The sequence below is a fragment of the Capricornis sumatraensis genome, chromosome 6, assembly GCF_032405125.1.
Source record: "Capricornis sumatraensis isolate serow.1 chromosome 6, serow.2, whole genome shotgun sequence".
Classification (NCBI taxonomy): domain Eukaryota; kingdom Metazoa; phylum Chordata; class Mammalia; order Artiodactyla; family Bovidae; genus Capricornis; species Capricornis sumatraensis.
The window spans coordinates 81,723,807-81,738,033 of record NC_091074.1 but is presented as its reverse complement, the minus strand read 5'-3'; the positions used below and the strand labels follow the sequence as shown (position 1 = coordinate 81,738,033).

Genomic DNA, 14,227 nt, shown 5'->3' with positions numbered 1-14,227 from the left:
ACTGGAGATGCGGTGGGCTTCCTCCTTTGGCAGCGCTAGCTCTCAATGGACCAGCGGAGGCTCTCTGGTGGCTTCTGTCTCAATTCCTTAGATACCCTTTTGTGAAAACTCTGGAAATGAACCGGAAGGATTGGTCCTCGTAGCTTGAGGACAAAAATCACTTGTTCCTCACTAGCCAACCTTCCACCACCTCTTTTGCTATAGGATGTGGCAATGACTCACCACTTCTACTGAGGTCAGGACTGTACTCAAGAATGGGCACGGGCATACATAAGATGGATCCCTCCCCTAGAAGGCACAGCTTGCGAAACAGTCCGGGAAAGTTACTCTGCTCCACCCCAGGTGGCATCAGAAAAAAGGGCACATCAAAGGTTTTGGTGTATGAAATTAAGTCAGTCTGGGGTGCCATCAGGTCTACCCCTGGTGCATCCCCACCCCGCCCTGGTGGTAGAACCAGGAGGGACGAGTAAGATGCCTGTTGTTGTTAAGGGACAGACCAAGTCCGACCAGGGATGGAAAGCTTTGATGGAGAGTCTGTCTACACCCCCATCTAGAGCAGGGAAGGACACTTCTGTTGGAAAGAAGCCACATCTGTGGATGCTGCTTTTTTCTCTCTTACACATGCGAGCTAACAGTTCCAAAACCACTCCTTTAAAATGTATTAAAAGAAAAAAAAAAAGCTGGGACAAATTGGATCCCCAGAACTTAAAAAGACATGCCTGATCTTCTTTGATACTAAATGGCCACGGTATCCTTTGGAAGACAGGAAGCACTGGCCTGTTAAATGGTCTCTCAATTATGATACCATTTTACAACTAGACCAGTTCCATAGAAAAGAAATGAGCAGAAGTGACATGTGTCGCTCTTTATCTCTCTGAGAGACATGCCAGACTTATGTCCTAAGGGTGCAGATTTGGGTGTGAAACCTTCAGCTGCCTCCTGTTCTCTTACTTTGCCCCTTCATCTGGGGCTCGCAACTGAATAGACTGAGAATCAGGGCACGCTTCCAGTAGGGGTTGCCTCAGTCTCAGTAGAAATTCAAACAGTACCAATTGTGGTCGAGACTATTTAGAAGATTCAGAAAAGTATATAACTAAAGAGCCTCTTGATGAAAGTGAAAGAGGAGAGTGAAAAAGTTGGCTTAAAGCTCAACATTGAGAAAACTAAGATCACCGCCTCTGGTCCCATCACTTCATGGCAAATAGATGGGGAAACAGTGGCAGACTTTATTTTTGGGGGGCTCCAAAATCACTGCAGATGATGATTGCAGCCATGAAATTTTAAAAGACACTTGTTCCTTGCAAGAAAAGTTATGACCAACCTAGACAGCATATTGCAAAGCAGAGACATTACTTTGCCAACATAGGTCCGTCTAGTCAAGGCTATGGTTTTTCCAGTAGTCATGTATGGATATGAGAGTTGGACCATAAAGTAAGCTGAGCACCAAAGAATTGATGCTTTTGAACTGTGGTGTTGGAGAAGACTCTTGAGAGTCCCTTGGACTACAAGGAGATCCAACCAGTTCATCCTAAAGGAAATCAGTCCTGAATATTCATTGGAAGGACTGATGTTGAAGCTGAGACTCCAATACTTTGGCCACCTGATGCGAAGAACTGACTCATCTGAAAAGACCCTGATGCTGGGAAAGACTGAAGGTCGGAGGAGAAGGGGATGACAGAGGATGAGATGGTTGGATGGTATCAATGACTCAAAGGACATGAGTTTGAGTAAACTCCGGGAGTTGGTGATGGACAGGGAGGCCTGGCATGCTGCAGTCCATGGTGTTGCAAAGAGTCAGACACAACTGAGCAACTGAACTGAAAAGTATAGAGAAGCCTTTATGGAACTAACTTTACTTTATGGCATTACTTGGTGAGATGTAATGCGTGTCTTGGGACAGATGCTGACTCATGACTTGAGAGCGTGAGTTTTGGGAGAAGCTACTACTTTTGGAGATGAATGGTTTGAACATGAGACAAGGGGAAAGAAGAACATTAAATAGCCCTCCTTCCTACCGGGAGCCAAACAGTTCCCATAATAGAGCCACTTTGCCAGATGTATTCTTGTAAGACTTTAGTAAGCACATGCTAAGACTTTACGCTCAGTTGGCTGACATAGAACAGGGAGAGAAGGAAATTCCTGATAAACTCCTAGTATAGAATACAGGAGGCTCTCCACAAGTTTACTGATGTCAATCCTGAAAGTACAGAGGAGTAATGATCTTAAAAGACAGATTTCTCCCTCAGTCAGCTCCAGATACCTGCTGTAAGTTACAAAAACAGCCGTTGGACCAAATCAGTCTTTAGGAAAACTGTTACAGCTAGCTCGGATGGTATATTATGGCAGAGAATATAAGGAGGAAAATAAGAGGCAAAAAAGAACCAGGCAAAAGACTGAAGCCCCAACAAAGGCTGTTAGACCTGCTCCGAAACAGCCTGAGAAAAATGCCCAGAGGGACCCAGGTGAAAAGGGACGGACTTGTTATTACTGTGGAAAGAGGGAGATTGCCCTCAGGCATCTAAGCCACCCCTGGCTCCATGTCCTGTCTGCAAAGGACCATCCCGGAGAAGAGACTGCCCTCCTAGGTGTAGGCCCCAGGCATCAGACTCTCAAGACAATCGGGACTGAAGGTGTCCAGGAGTCCCCACACAAGCTCCCATCCTAACCCCGGGTATCATATCTGTGCAGGGCCAATCAGTCTGTTAGGGGAAAAGAAAGTGAAAGTGAAGTCGCTCAGTCGTGTCCAACTCTTTGCAACCCCGTGGACTGTAGCCCACCAGGCTCCTCCGTCCACGTTAGAGGAAGCACACTGATTGAAACCGCCCACTGTGGCCAGGTACCATAGTAACCATCTGCATGAGTTGTTTTATGACAGGAGATCCTGATAAGGAATACGGAACTAATAAGCCACCACCAACAGGAAGAGTTCGGGAAAGGTCTGAAGGAGACACCGTGTGTCCATCCACTTCCCAGAATCCCTCTCGTTAGCATCCATCTTGGCTGAGCGATGTGCGTGCCACCAGGACAGACTCTGAATTATAGTGATTGGTCAAAGACCACCTGGAAACTAATCCCATCACCATAAAGCCCGACACTGCGAGCCACGTGGCAGAGCAGTTCTCCTGGGTTCCCTTACCCTACTGCTCTCCTTCCGGATGCCCTTTCCCAATAAAATCTCTTGCTTTGTCAGCACATGTGTCTCCTCGGACAATTTATTTCCGAGTGTTAGACAAGAGCCCAGTTTCGGGCCCTGGAAGGGGTCCCTCTTCCTGCAACAAGTCGATTTTCTTTTGGACACTGGGGCAACTTTCTGCTCACTAAAGCCCCTGGTCTGCTTTCCTCCTGATCCACTACCGTAATGGGGCTGTCTGGACAAGCCAAATATTTTTCAATCATTGATTTGAAGGATGTTTTCTAGAGTTAAACCTATATTAGATAATCCTCTACCTATGAGTTCAAGACAACTGAAACGATTCTTGGGCATTACAGGCTACTGCCACATTTGGATCCCATGTTATGGGGAATTTGCCTGGCCTTTATATAAACTTGTAACTGAGACTCAGCAGGCCCAAACCAACAAACTGGTTTGGTGTCTAGTTACTCTTAAGGCTTTAAGGCTCTTCAAACTGCTCTCTTGTAGGCTCCAACTTTGAGCTTGCCAACAGGCTCATAGTTTCGTTTCTTTGTTACTGAAAACAAAGGCTATGGCCACATTACTTAAGGGTAATTGTTACTATTGTTTTGCTAATACCTAAAGCTCATAAGTTTATTAATGGGCGAAATTTTTCTGTACTGACTTCTCATGATGTAAGTGGGATCTTAAACTCTGAAGTTCGGAGCAACAATGCTCCAGCTTTAAAGCTGCAGTAACTCAAGGGGTATCAAAAGCTCTAGGAATAGAATATAACTTACACTGTTACTGGAGACCCCAATCATCAGGAAAGGCAGAAAAAAGCTAATGACATTATTAAGAGACATCTGCATAAGTTAACTCAGGAAACACAAGAGAGTTGGTTTTAAAGTTTTACCTGTAGCTTCAATGGGCGCTAAAACTGCTCCTAAGAAGGGACTGTCTCTATGACAGACTGTTTCCCTACACAGACATTGTCATAGATCCGGAAGCCTTAAAATTTACTGTGTGACTCAGCTTTCAGCTTTTCAAAAGACATTACTGGGAGGTTAACACCTGAATCAGCCTTTTTATCAAACAAGCCGCTGTTGAGCCAGGAACCAAAATAGGCCTGAGAATCTAGGTGGGCTTGCTTCTGCTGACTCCTGGAGTCCTGACATCTGCCGTTTGACCCTCAAGACAATGCCTTCCTGTCCTGGGCTCATTCCTACGCTGCATTCCACAATCAGTCTAATTGCTGTGTCTGCGGAGCACTCCCCTCCTGATCAACTGAAGACTTCCCAAGGTGAGTTTCTCCACTTCAAGGAAAGGACTTTCTTCAACTCTGAGAATACCTTCACCAACAACAAGCATATGTGACTCCTCTTCTTGATCTGATGACATCTAACAATCCTAAGACAGACTGATGCAACTATGGACATAATGTAACTTTTATTTTGATTATATTTTAACTTGGTTTAATGACTATTCTGCTGCAAATAAGAAAGTATATTGGTCTAGATATGGTGGTTTTCTACCTGATGTTTATCAAATATGGGATGAGGTCATATGGCTAACTCCTGAAAAGGGACACGTACTATCTAATGCTCCTATATGCTGGGAACAAATAGAGCCATCCTGAGAAGTTAGCCAACTTAATTACAATGATTGGAAACAACTGGGATATTTGCCTCAGGAAATATACAATGCAATCACTCCTGTGTTTTCCAAACCCAGTTTAGGTCCTCCTCTTGCCTGGCCAGGAACTGATTGGGACTGGATCCCTCAGTCACACTGGTTTGCTCCAAACGGGACCTACTGGATATGTGGCTCATACCTATGGGTGTGGCTTACCCCTGGCTGGATAGGAAGATGCACCCCAGGTCTAACTTTTATTCATAGCTTCTTATTTTCAGAGCTTCCAGAGAAACCTATTAATCTGCCACACCTTAAAGCTTCTTGGGCAAAATCTGTATTTCACTAGTATGATCATCTGGCTACAATACTCATTCATTCCCTCTCTGGGAACTACAGATGAGATGTTATACTACAAGTTGATGCTCTTAACTTTCAGCCCTTAATGCTGAACAAATACAAATTAAAAAGGTGGTTTTACAAAACAGATTGGCCTTAGATATTCTAACGGCTGCATAAGGAGGGACTTGTGCCATTATTCACACCCAATGCTGTACAGATATAACAGATATGAGTACTAAAGTTACTCACTTTACTAAACACATGAATAAGATGATTCAGGTTTATGGATTCTCCCAAAGCCTGTCACCTCACTTTGCGAAACATTAACTAGCTCCCCACAGTGGAAAACTGTCTTAACTGTAATAATTGTAATTGTTCTCTTTCTACTGTTTGCTCCCTGTATCTCTAACTGTGTAACTGGATTTGTTTCTAACCGTTTGAAAGCTTTTAAGTTACACATGGTTGTCCAGACTCCTACGAGTGCCACAACCTCCTCCAACTATTACTTGCCACTGGAATGGAGACCCTCAATATGAGGGTCAGGAGAATATGCTGCCTCAACAATTTAGGAACCAAGAAGCAGTTATGGAATGAAAACGATGCCCATTTCCCTTGGCATCATAATTCTACTGAAAGAAAAGGGGGGAGAGACAGAGTCAATTCCTAGGCAGATTGATAAGAAGTCCAGGTTCTCCAAGTAGAAGAAAGGGGACTGGGGTTCTCAAGGAGGAAGAAAGGACAACCCCCTTTTTTTTCCCTCTACATTCCTTTTTTTCTATAAACCCAGAACTGATGATTAGAAAACAGACAAATCAGTTTAAACTCTGTAATAGGGACTATATAACAACAATGTATCCGGCTTGAGAACAGTTTCTCCTTCCTGAAAACCTTCTGACTCATCCTGATATCTTAAAATGTATATTATGGGAGTGGGTCTGGTTCCGTTCAGTCACTCATTCATGTCCAGCTGTTTGTGACACCATGGGCTGCAGAACGCCAGGCTTCCGTGTCCATCACCAACTCCCAGAGCTTCCTCAAACTCACGCTCATCAAGTCGGTAATGCCATCCATCTCATCCTCTGTCGTCCCCTTCTCCTCTCGCCTTCAATCTTTCCCAGAATCAGGGTCTTTTCCAAGGAGTCAGTTCTTCACATCAGGTGGCCAAAGTACTGGAGTTTCAGCTTCAGCATCAGTCCTTCTGATGAATATTCAGCACTGATTTCCTTTAGGATGGGCCGGTTGGATCTCCTTGTAGTCCAAGGGACTGACAAGAGTCTTCTCCAACACTACAGTTCAAAAGTATCAATTCTTTGGTGCTTAGCTTTCTTTATGGTCCAACTCTCACATCCATACATGACTACTGGAAAAACCATAGCTTTGACTAGATGGACCTTTGTTGGCAAAGTAATATCTCTGCTTTTTAATATGCTGTCTAGGTTGGTCATAACTCTTCTTCCAAGGAGCAAGCCTCTCTTAATTTCATGGCTGCAATCACCATCTACAGTGATTTTGGAGCCCCAAAAAATAGTCTGTCACTGTTTCCCCATCTATTGGCCATGAAGTAATGGAACCAGATGCTATGATCTTAGTTTTCTAAATGTTTTCAGTTTTAAGCTAACTTTTTCACTCTGCTCTTTCACTTTCATCAAGAGACTCTCTAGTTCTTCTTCGCTTTCTGCCATAAGGGTGGTGTCATCTGCATATCTGAGGTTATTGATATTTCTCCCAGCAATCTTGATTCCAGCTTGTGCTTCACCCAGTCCAGCATTTCTCATGATGCACTCTGCATACAAGTTAAATAAGCAGGGTGACAATAAACAGCCTTTACGTACTCCTTTCCCAATTTGGAACCAGTCTTTTGTTCCATGTCCATTTCTAACTGTTGCTTCTTGATCTGCATACAGATTTCTCAGGAGGCAGGTAAGGTGGTCTGGGATTCCCATCTCTTTCAGAATTTTCCATAGTTTGTTGTGATCCACACAGTCAAAGGCTTTGGCGTAGTCAATAAAGCAAAAGTAGATGTTCTTCTGGAACTCTTTTGCTTTTTTGATGATCCAGCAGATGCTGGCCCTAGGTTCTATTTGGCTGGCAAATTTTCAATGAGAGGAGACCAATACTTTTAACAAAGAACATTTTATTAAATTTTTATTTTAATATTTTTATTGGCTGTGCCATGCAACATACAGGATCTTAATTCCCTGACCAGGGATGAACCCCTGTTCCCAGAAGTGAATTCAGAGTCTTAACCACTAGACCAGAGAAGTCTCATCAATGAAGCTGTTGTTTAGTTGCTAAGTTGTGTCCGACTCTTTGTGGCCCCATGGACTGTAGCCTGCTAGGCTCCTTTGTTCATGGGATTTCCTAAGCAAGAATACTGGGGTGGGTTGTCATTTCCATTTCCTGGGAATCTTCCTGGACCAGAGATCGACCCATGTCTCTTGCATTGGCAGGCAGATTCTTTACCACTAAGCCACCAGGAAAGCCCGTATCAACAGAGTACATTTTAGCAATTAAATTCCTTTGATTCAATAAGACCTATTAACCACGTTCCACCACCAGGCTCTTTTATGATCTCTTTCCCATAAGAGAATCGGATCAGGTTCAGTCTCAACTTGTATGAACAAAACAATTTGGCTGATCGAACCTTACCAAACCATTTCTCCAATCGGAAGGTGGGAAACAGTACTTAATCTCAGGGTGAGGTGAGAGATGTGTTTATGATGACCAAACATCTCACAATTCCTGGGACAGTCTGTCTGAAAAAAAGTTTGACCCCAACACCCACACAAATATACTCTAGAGAATTCCTTGGCCGTCTAGTGGTTGGGACCTTGCGTTCTAGTGCAGGGGGGATGGGGGACTCCGGTTTGATCCCTAATCAGGGAACTAGGATCCCACATGCTGCAGAGTGTGGCCAAAAATTAAATAAGTAAATAACACTCGTTAAAAAATACAATCTAACTTGTCAGTTTTCAAGACCTGATTTTAAGTTGAGAAAACAGGACATTTGGAAGGTGGGATAGAGATTTGTGCATATTCAGAAAGTGTAACTGGGTTGTCACTAGAAAAGTACACTTAAGATATTATATCCATCTGTCATGTACAAGTTTTTCAATGCACAGGAGTCCACCCTTCTATCTGGGCGAACTCATACGGAGCACGGAAGAAGGAAAAGAAACCAAAGTTCAGCTCACTGGATCTACTTTCCTCGGCTAGAGAAAACCCGAAAGATCCTGAGAGGCCACAGAAAATAAAAGATGAAATACTATTCACCTAATGTAGCTGAGTAACCCTGTGGCTGGAAGGGAACCCATGGGGTAGGTGGCAGACACACCCTTATACTACTTCAGGGCAAAATTCCATGTGGATCCCTTCATCATGAATCAACTCTTTCATGAAGCAGTGTTCTAAACGGGGAGTCAGTCAGAGGCTGTGACATCTTGCCCACAAGATGCCGGCACTGTCCCAGGAGTTCCACACAGATTTTTCCTTTTGAATTCTACAGCCAATCTGCAACGCACGTATAATATATAATTACCACTGAGGCCGAAGAAAAGAAAATTTAGGAGGTCAAAGGACTTGCCCTCGTTTGTAAAATCCACCAGTGGAACACCATGAATCAAAATCTCTGCTCTCAGAATCTGTTCTTTTTGTTTGCATTTGTTTGCATTATCAGGTTTGTTATTTTTTCTGAATATAATAAAAGTACATATACCAAGCAAGGGAGCAGAAAATGGCAACCTGCTCCAGTATTCTTGCTGGGAAATCCCATGGACAGAAAAGCCTGGTGGGCTACAGTCCATGGAGCTGCATTAAGAGTCAGACATGACTTAGCAACCAAACAAAGGTAGCAAGTCAGAACTTTTTTTTTCCTGGCCATGTCATGCAGCTTATGGGATCATAGTTCTCTGACCAGGGACTGAACCCAGGCCTGCAACAGTGAAAGCGTAGAGTCCTACCCACTGGACCACCAGGGAATTCCCAGCAAGTCAAATATAAGAAACGGCCCTCTGTCTGCCCCAGTGTCCCCAGTGTCGCCATTTTACCAGGCAACAACTTCCTCCTTCACCATGCTCCCTCCTCCTTCCCTGTTCAGGCGCTGAAAACACACCCAGCACACCGGCTCCCACTGAGGATCAGCAGTGCAGGCAAAGCTCACCAGAAACTGCAGTAAATTTGCATGATGCACTGGCATGCTCCCCCTTTCCTTTCTGGAAAGATCTCTGCCTCAGGACTGGAACCTAAGCTAAGGAGGCACACAATTCTATGGGGAGAGACACGTAGCCTGGTTACTGAGAGCTCAAGGCCACACCACCTAAGAGGACAACACAAGCCAAAGGAAGTGGCCTTCATTTGGGCGAGGAGGTGGGACACAGAAAGGAGCTTCAGGGTCTCCAAGTCAGGTCAAAGGAATGCCAAGCCAGGTTGTGCCACGGGAGGACACCCAGGATGGCAGCTACTTCCAGCTAGAACATCAATAAGCTCATGTTTGGAACTTCCCTGGTGGTCCAGAGGTTGACACTTGGCCTTCCAATGCAGGGGGTGTGCGTTCGATCCCTGGTCGAGGAGCTAAGATCCCACATGACTGGCAGCCAAAAAATCAAAACATAAACCACAGAAAGAATATTGTGACAAATTCAATAAAAGCTTTAAAAATGGTCCACAGTAAAAAAAAAAAAAAAAAAACCTTAATAAAAACAGTCATGCTCACGTTTGCAGGGTCCTTGATGGTTTGCCTGCACAATATTTCACAGCCACCATCTTTTTATACCCTTATGACTCTATGGAGTCAGCAAGGCACATTTTACATCATTTTTACAGAGGGCCTCAAATTCAGCAGACACATGGAGACTTCAAGCTCTAAAACCAGGGTCAGTTACAGCAGAGCCAAGATGAGAAAGCAGGCCTCCTAATTTCTAATCCCCATCTGTCCCCTACAGCTTGCTTCTTCACCAAAGCACACAAGGAAGATAATTTAAAGAAAAATCAATAAATAATATTAATACAACAAAGATAAAAGAGGGAAAGAGTGGGAATTACCACTTCTTTCTTGCCTGGATGAATGGGTTCCCCTTTCCCTTGCACGGCCATCCCCCCACACTAAAACATATTTATGGTAATTTCATAAGCTTACAGTCTGAATGCTAAGAAGAAACCAGAATTATACAAACATCTTTCCTTTCTAGAATAATTACATGGCTGGCCTTAATCTGGTTATTAGATTGCATTTTCCTCTCACTTAAGAGACTATATCTACCTCCTAATTTTCTCATGAACTGAGGCTGAAAAGAAGAGAACTAAGACATGTGTTACAGAGAAATGCAGACGTTCTAAGATGTTCTTAAAGACACCAGAGAGAATGCCTAGTTTCATCATCACTGGGAGAAAATGCATGAGAGATAGGAGTACTGATGCGTTTTAGTAAAATCTGTATTTATCTTTACACAGATGGAAGGAACTGACGTAGAACCAGAAAACACACACCGGTAAAAGTGTAGGGGTGTGTATATGTGCATGCACATGTGTATGTGAGCACACGTGCTTGTCTCAGAGTGTGTTGGGGGAGTGGACTGAAAGCTATAAATCTGGGCTCCTTTTCCTTTTTTCCCAGTGAAGGCTTGCTATTTGAGTCTTCCTACTTTGACATAAAAGACTTTAAAAAATTTTTTATTTTATATTGGGATATAGACCACTAACAACATGTATCCATTCTCCCTCAAACTCCCCTCCCATCCAGGCTGCCACCTAACATGGAGCAGAGTTCCCTGTGCTAGACAGTAGGTGTTGGTCATCCATGTTTAAAAGAACAGTGTGTACACGTCCATCTCAAACTCCCAAATTTTTAAGAAAGCATTTCAGAAATTCTGCCTGAAGTGAACTGCCAATGCTTTAGGAAGGGACAGGGAAAAAAATGGAGAAGGCCAAGATTTCCATAATGAAATGGATCATCTCTGAATGGGTGAGCTTTGTTACCAAAAGCAGGAACAAATTCTCAGCCTTATCAACTGATGAAGATTCCCAAACTGGATGCCTTTTAGTCAAGCAACTGCAGCTGTAAGTCATCAAAAAATATTCACAAATAACAAAACAATTATCTTATGAGAGTCAAATGAAGATGGGAAACATGCTGGTCTCCAAGAGGGGGTGGATTTCTTTCAACTTAGAACCCCAATTCTGCTATTAAATAGTGGAATTTCCACAGAGGAAGTTCCTCAGCCAGAGCTTAAGAGATATGGAAGCCCAAATACATGAACCATGTATCTTCCTCTCTGCCTCACTTACTTCCCATTTCTAGTCAACAGCAGACTCAGCACAATTACCTGTGGACATGAACTAGACACAGACAATGACCTAAAGCATGAAAGTTGTCTTTCAGCAAGCAGAAATGTCTAGTTTATCCCATGCTGTATATTACAGCTATAAAAATCTCATTTCCCAGTACTTACCAGCTAACCCGTATCACCACTCACCAATTTCCAGAAAGAATCCATTAAAGAACTAACCCATCCACCAACCTCATTACATCTTCCACTAACCAATCAATTAACTGGAATGAGAGAGTGTTTTCAATAGAAAGACAAGATGATCGATGGGGATCAAAGGGCTTAAAACAGCATCTCTCTCCTCTCCTAGCTTGTGATTTAAGGACTTAAAGGTCAGCTCTCTCCTGGGTAAAACATAAAAGAGATCAAAAGATCACTTGCATTACAAGGCAGCGTGCCCCATGGGCCAGATAGACTTGCCAGTAAGTGCTCCCACAGTCCAGAAGGAAACATTATGGATTGATGGGTTTAGAAGACACATTATGAAGAAAAAAATGACTTCAATGGGGCCTTGAAGGATGTGCTGGCAGAGAAAAATCACATGCTCTTCCATAGAAGGGGCTGGTGATTTCTACTGCATGTCTATCCTATACAACCACAGCCTTGGGAGATGAATTATCTCACACTAACTCTTAGAAGTTAGACTAGGATGAGTTTGATTCCTGCTTTTAGTACTGAGGGTCTAGAGTGAGGTGCTCTCAATAACTTAGGAAGACTGGCCTTTGAAATTTAAAATGTAGAATATACACATGACTGAACAAAGACTAAGATGAGCATAGCCACATAAAAAAAAAGAGAGAGAGAGAGAGAGACTGCCTCCCAGGCACTGAGCTGAGTCCATTACCTCACTGATGTCATTCACACATAAGGGAATATACACTGCTGAGAATTATTAGCCATGGATGTCTGGAAGATACCTACAGAAGGCAAAACTTAGTGACGCTTACCCATGAAGCCTACAGGAAAGAGGAAACTTTAGGAAACAGTGTTTGCACATTTCAGTGTTGAGCAAAGAGCATCCTCAAGTGGACACCGGTGCACCCTTGCTGCCACGAGACTCAGAGTTCTTGGTCTCTGCAAGATGGCTGCCCCAGGTGCTGCTGCTGCTAAGTCGCTTCAGTTGTGTCCAACTCTGTGCGACCCCATAGATGGCAGCCCACCAGGCTTCCCCGTCCCTGGGATTCTCCAGGCAAGAACACTGGAGTGGGTTGCCATTTCCTTCTCCAATGCATGAAAGTGAAGAGTGAAAGTGAAGTCGCTCAGTCGTGTCTGAGTCCTAGCGACCCCATGGACTGCAGCAGGCTAGCCTGATCAATATTTTTTCTAATATACTGACTTGCATATGGAATCTTTAGTTATGGCATTCAAACTGTTAGTTGCAGCTTGTGGGACCTAGTTCCCTGACCAGGGACTGAACCCAGGCCCCCTGCATTGAGTGTATGAAATCTTAGCCACTGGACCCCCAGGGATGTCCCCAGCCTGATAAATTGTTAAGTGCTAAATTTACTTGACTTTAAATACAGCAAAATTACAGTCAAACTTTTTTAGCTAGGCACAAATTCATAATTTTCTAAAATATATATATGTATGCAAAAGCTTTTCTACTATGCTTGGTAAAAGCTCGAGAAAGAACAACTACAGCAAAAAAAAGATGGAGAAATTGGAAAACATAAACTAAATGAAATGGGAGCACTGAATATATAGATTTACCTTGTCTTGATTACAAACCCACACACCCAACTTGGGAGGATGGTTTATGAGTGAGCGTGCTGGTTTCTGTGCCATTTCCCACTGACCTGGCCTGCTAGCATCCTGACGTCAAGCCATTATTGTAATCAACAGTACTACGAGTTGGCCTCAAAAAGAAGACGCTTTAGAGCATGGTTTAACGTGACCCACATTTAAGCATCGCTAAGGCACACTGGACACAGTAGGGAAAGCCACCCTCAGGGGAGCCCTCAACATAGCTGAGCACTGACAAGTGCCAAATGCTTATTCACTGGGTTAGGTGGAAAGGCTAAGAGCATGTCCTGCAATTTCTCCACTGATATTTTTAGTTGCTCAGTCATGTCCAACTCTAGGGGACTGCATGGACGGTAGCCCACCAGGCTCCTCTGTCCATGGAATTCTCCAGGTAAGAATACTGGAGACGTTCACATCTCCAGGGGATCTTCCTGACCCAGGGATTGAACCTAGGTCTCCTGCACTGTGGGCAGATTCTTTACTGTCTGAGCCACCAGGGAAGCCCTCCAATGATCAACTGGCAGTAATTACATCTACTTTATAGGACTAGGACTGCTGTGACGATGAATACTTCCAAGCACTTAGAAAGGATGATGGATTTGCAGTTGTCATCCTCATAACCTTACAATCAGCATGTCAACTGGAAAAAATACTAATGTCTTATGGGCACTTTCTCCACCACCTGTATCATCAGCCACCCTCCTCCAGGAAAATGGAAGTCTGCAGGTTATCAACCATTGTACTGTCCATGTAAGATGCACCCACTCCACATACAGAGCTAAGGAATGGTTGACCTCTTGTAGCAGAATAGATGAGCTGAGGGCCCAAGAATAGTGCCACTAGCTCCAAGCCTGGGGATAACTCACCACATACAGCTTGCGCCAGATGACAGCCCATTCCCGCAGCGTGGAGGTAAGCTCTTGCACCAGGGGGAGCTCCCCAGGAATCACGGTCTCATTCTGCCTAAAGAGAACAGATACAGGCTCCCTTTACTCCAGGGGGATCGTCGGTGGTTTTCCTGATGGACATCATGATCCTTAGAACTCAAAGATGGGGATGGGGCTGGTTGGTCTTG

General features: G+C 43.9%; 1 protein-coding gene across 1 annotated transcript in view; it reads right to left on the bottom strand.

Annotated features, from left to right (window-relative positions):
• The window catches only part of DOCK5 (dedicator of cytokinesis 5), a 278,523-nt gene that overhangs the window by 146,279 nt on the left and 118,017 nt on the right, over positions 1-14,227 (bottom strand). Inside the window, exon 7 of the mRNA XM_068973628.1 lies at positions 14,019-14,115. Within this exon, the coding sequence (XP_068829729.1) occupies positions 14,019-14,115 (97 nt within the window). The remainder of the gene's footprint in view (positions 1-14,018; positions 14,116-14,227) is intronic.